At 48.1% G+C, this 3,444-nt stretch overlaps 1 protein-coding gene across 1 annotated transcript in view; it reads right to left on the bottom strand.

Moving 5' to 3' along the window:
• The window catches only part of METTL14 (methyltransferase like 14), a 33,539-nt gene extending 31,359 nt beyond the window's left edge, over window positions 1-2,180 (bottom strand). The window contains exons 1-3 of the mRNA XM_024213135.3: window positions 2,096-2,180; window positions 1,526-1,614; window positions 372-459 (exon numbers count right to left, since the gene is read on the bottom strand). Of these exons, the coding sequence (XP_024068903.1) occupies window positions 372-459; window positions 1,526-1,614; window positions 2,096-2,167 (249 nt within the window). The 5' untranslated portion in view covers window positions 2,168-2,180. The remainder of the gene's footprint in view (window positions 1-371; window positions 460-1,525; window positions 1,615-2,095) is intronic.
• Window positions 2,181-3,444: the final 1,264 nt, after the last annotated feature.

The following is a 3,444-nucleotide window of genomic DNA, read 5'->3' as shown; positions in this document are numbered from 1 at the left end:
TCTGTGTGTGCGCGCATCTGATTCTGGGGCTGGAGGAATCCAGCCCTGGGGAACCTAGGACCCGCAGGATAGCTCCATTGGGAGGGGACTTGCAAAGGGAGAAGTAGAGCTCCATATGAAAACACAAGTGACACAAGCAGTACATGGATAGAATTAGACACAACCCCCCCCCCCCCCCCCAAAAAAGAGTAACCCTAATAAATGAGCGTACCACAAAGTAACGGGCAAATGTGGTAACAGCATGAAATATAATCTAACAGTTTTAGTGACTGACTTCCTGAAATAAGTTTCCCACAAACTAATATTTTATCATTCAGCACAGGAAGTTCACAATTTTAAAAAAAATTCTGTTTCTTGGACTGTCTTTTTACCTTATATTCTTCAATTTCTTCTTCATCAGCCTCTCCCTCATCTGGATATTTCCGTTTTGCATTTGGTGCTAAAGTATCATAAGAAGCCCTAAAAACATATAGGAAAGTCATAGATTTAAAGCAATTTCTCTTCTTCACTACATTAGAACATATTTCATAATCTGGGATTATCTGCAAAGGGTGCATATTGGTTTCTGAATAGAATTTTAAGAGCCTGGTTTTAATCTATAAAGCCTAAAATGGCTTGGGACCGCCTCTCTCACAATACCATACTGCAGCAGCTTTCTGACAAAAGAACTCTTTTAAAGAGTTCTTATTTTCTTAATCGTTTATATTGTTAGAACCATAAAATAACACATTTACTTTGCAGTGTTCAAACTGGCCTGACCCTAATGGTCAGATTATTAGGTCACTTGAAGCAGTGTAAATCCAGTAATCATTCCTACTGAAGTCAGAATTTCATCAGTGTAAATCTGGGGTAATTGAAATTAGTTTTTGTCTCCAAGGATTAGTTTGAAGATGGGGGCTAAATCCTGCTTTCCTTACTCAAACAAGCAGTCAACCACTTCAAAGGGATTACTTCTGTGATTATGGTAAGCATGATTTGGCTCCAACATTGTTACAACTTGGTTGGCTAGGGTATTTCTTTTACTATTTCTGTTTTGATGTGTGTTCTACAGTTTTACCTTTTGTTTTTATGGTCCTCCGGGACTGGCTAACAACCACTTCAGTTCAACATCCACGGTTTTACCAAGTGCTAGTTAAACAGATCTAACAAAAGGCATCTCTCCTATTGAATTAAGAGCTGTTTTAAGGTTTCCCTTTGCAATCACAAGTGGGAAGAATGGAGTTCTGTAAACGTAGGAAAAGTATGGACACTACTATAGCAAGGCTATTTTTAGAACAGACAAAGAATCTCAGTAAGACAGTAAGATTTATAACCAGAAGCCTGTGATTGTGAATTTTTTTTTTAATTCTTATTTTCTGATGTGGACTAACGTTTCTTTACTTTTGTTAACCCTGATGGGGGAAAAAATGCTTGTCTTATGAAACTGATCCTGCTCTCTTCTCCCCCTCTTTCAAAAACTATAGTTTTTTGTTGTTGTTTTTTGAGCAAAAACTGATTTCTAACAGAAAACTGCTTCAATACAGACCTGCAGGTTTCTCTAGTTTCAGCGATTTCCCTCTGATCATCTTTGCTGTTCAATACGGCACCAATACTATCCGCACTTTCAGCTCCCAACTGAAGGAAAGGCAATACACATACACACATACATATTCAGGCAAAAAGTACAGCCAAGCAAAAAATAACTGCCACAACAACCTCAAACCCAAGCTAAGCCGGCTAGTTTCTGCACCTGGGAGGCTCTGATCACTGACCCCTCGCAATGCAACAGTTACTCGGACACTGGCTCCCGGAGCTACGGTCAGCACAAACCAGCAGCGCAGCAGAATCGGGACAGGGCTTGGGGGCACACACGGGCACGGCCCCCTCGGGAGCTAACCAGGGGCGAGAGGTGATGACGTCACAGGGAGGCGCACTGGGCAAACCCGCACCTGCCATCGCTAGGCCTAGCGCGCCTGCCGCAGCTGTGTGGGCGGGGTCAGAGCAGCTGAGACACACACCCCTCCCCCCGGAACCCCCGGAGGTGACTCCCGACGTGAGCTGCTCGCCGGTAGTGCTCCGGCCCGGCCCCTACATTCCCTCATGCCTAACCCGCTACCTGCTGGGCCAGGAGCTGCCGGCGCAGTTTCTGTCGCTCCCTGATCTCCTGCAGCCGGCTGTTCATCGCCATGCAACCAAGGCGGAATCGCCGCAGGCGCGTCTTTAAAACGTCACTTCCGCTTCCTGCCCTAACTTCTCCGGAGACTCCGCCAGGCCGAGTCCCAAGCCCGATAACCACGTGACGCAGCCAGTTGCTCTCTGCCCCACCCCGGCGGCCATCTTTGCTCAGGGCAAGAACACTGGGATGCCCGCTCTTCGCCTGGGCAGGTGTGGTGGTTGTGGCTAGACTTTGTTATGTGTCTGTTAGTGAACGGGCACCAGGGATGGAGGGGCCAAGTGCCCCAGGATGACATGGCCTCATACCAGCCACCACCACGGTCTGTCGCTACCTCAGCGTCACTCACCTATCCCTCTGGTGACACCTCCCAGCCAGAGCCATGTGCGTGCAGCGTAGGGGGTACTTCAGTAAGCACCAACCGAAATGCACTGTTTGTCCGATTTGTACCGTGCCTGACTTTGTACCACACGTGCTAGCAGGGCCGGCTCCAGGCACCAGCTTACCAAGCAGGTGCTTGGGGCGGCCACTTCGGAGAGGGGCAGCACGTCCAGCTGTTCGGCGGCAATTCGGTGGACGGTCCCTCACTCCTGCTCAGAGTGAAGGGCCGCCCGCTGAATTGCCGCCACAGATTGCGATCACGGCTTCTTCTTTTTTTGGCTGCTTGGGGCGGCCAAAACCCTGGAGCCGGCCCTGCGTGCTAGTGCGCGTTATGAAAGTAAACTCTCTTCCTTAGTTTTCACACTCGTGTCCTGTATTTCCTTGCATGGTGTCAAGTATCAGGGGGTAGCCGTGTTAGTCTGTATCCACAAAAACAACAAGGAGTCCGGTGGCACCTTAAAGACTAACAGATTTATTTGGGCATACGCTTTCGTGGATAAAAAAGCTCACTTCTTCAGAAAGCGTATGCCCAAATAAATCTGTTAGTCTTTAAGGTGCCACCGGACTCCTTGTTGTATTTCCTTGGCTCTCAGCTGGGCCCTGTACCTGTGGGACAGACATGCCATGATTAGGGCCCTACCAAATCCACGCTCCATTTTGGCCAATTTCATGGTCATGGGATTTTAAAAGTAGTACATTTTACGACTTCAGATATTTAAATCTGAAATTTCACAGTTTTGTTACTGTGGGGGTCCTGACCCAAAAGGGGGCCATAGCAAGGGTCACAAGGCTATTGTGGGGGAGGGTCACAGTATAACCACCGTGGAGGTTACTGCAGTCTGGGGAGGATCCCGGAGGTGAGTCTGACCAGGCCCCAAGAGTGGCCCCTGCAGGGGAAGAGGAAGTCCCAT

Source organism: Terrapene carolina, unplaced genomic scaffold (genome assembly GCF_002925995.2).
Source record: "Terrapene carolina triunguis isolate 2854851 unplaced genomic scaffold, T_m_triunguis-2.0 Scaffold66, whole genome shotgun sequence".
In the NCBI taxonomy this organism is placed as follows: Eukaryota; Metazoa; Chordata; order Testudines; family Emydidae; genus Terrapene; species Terrapene triunguis.
This window is presented reverse-complemented; position numbering and strand designations above follow the sequence as displayed.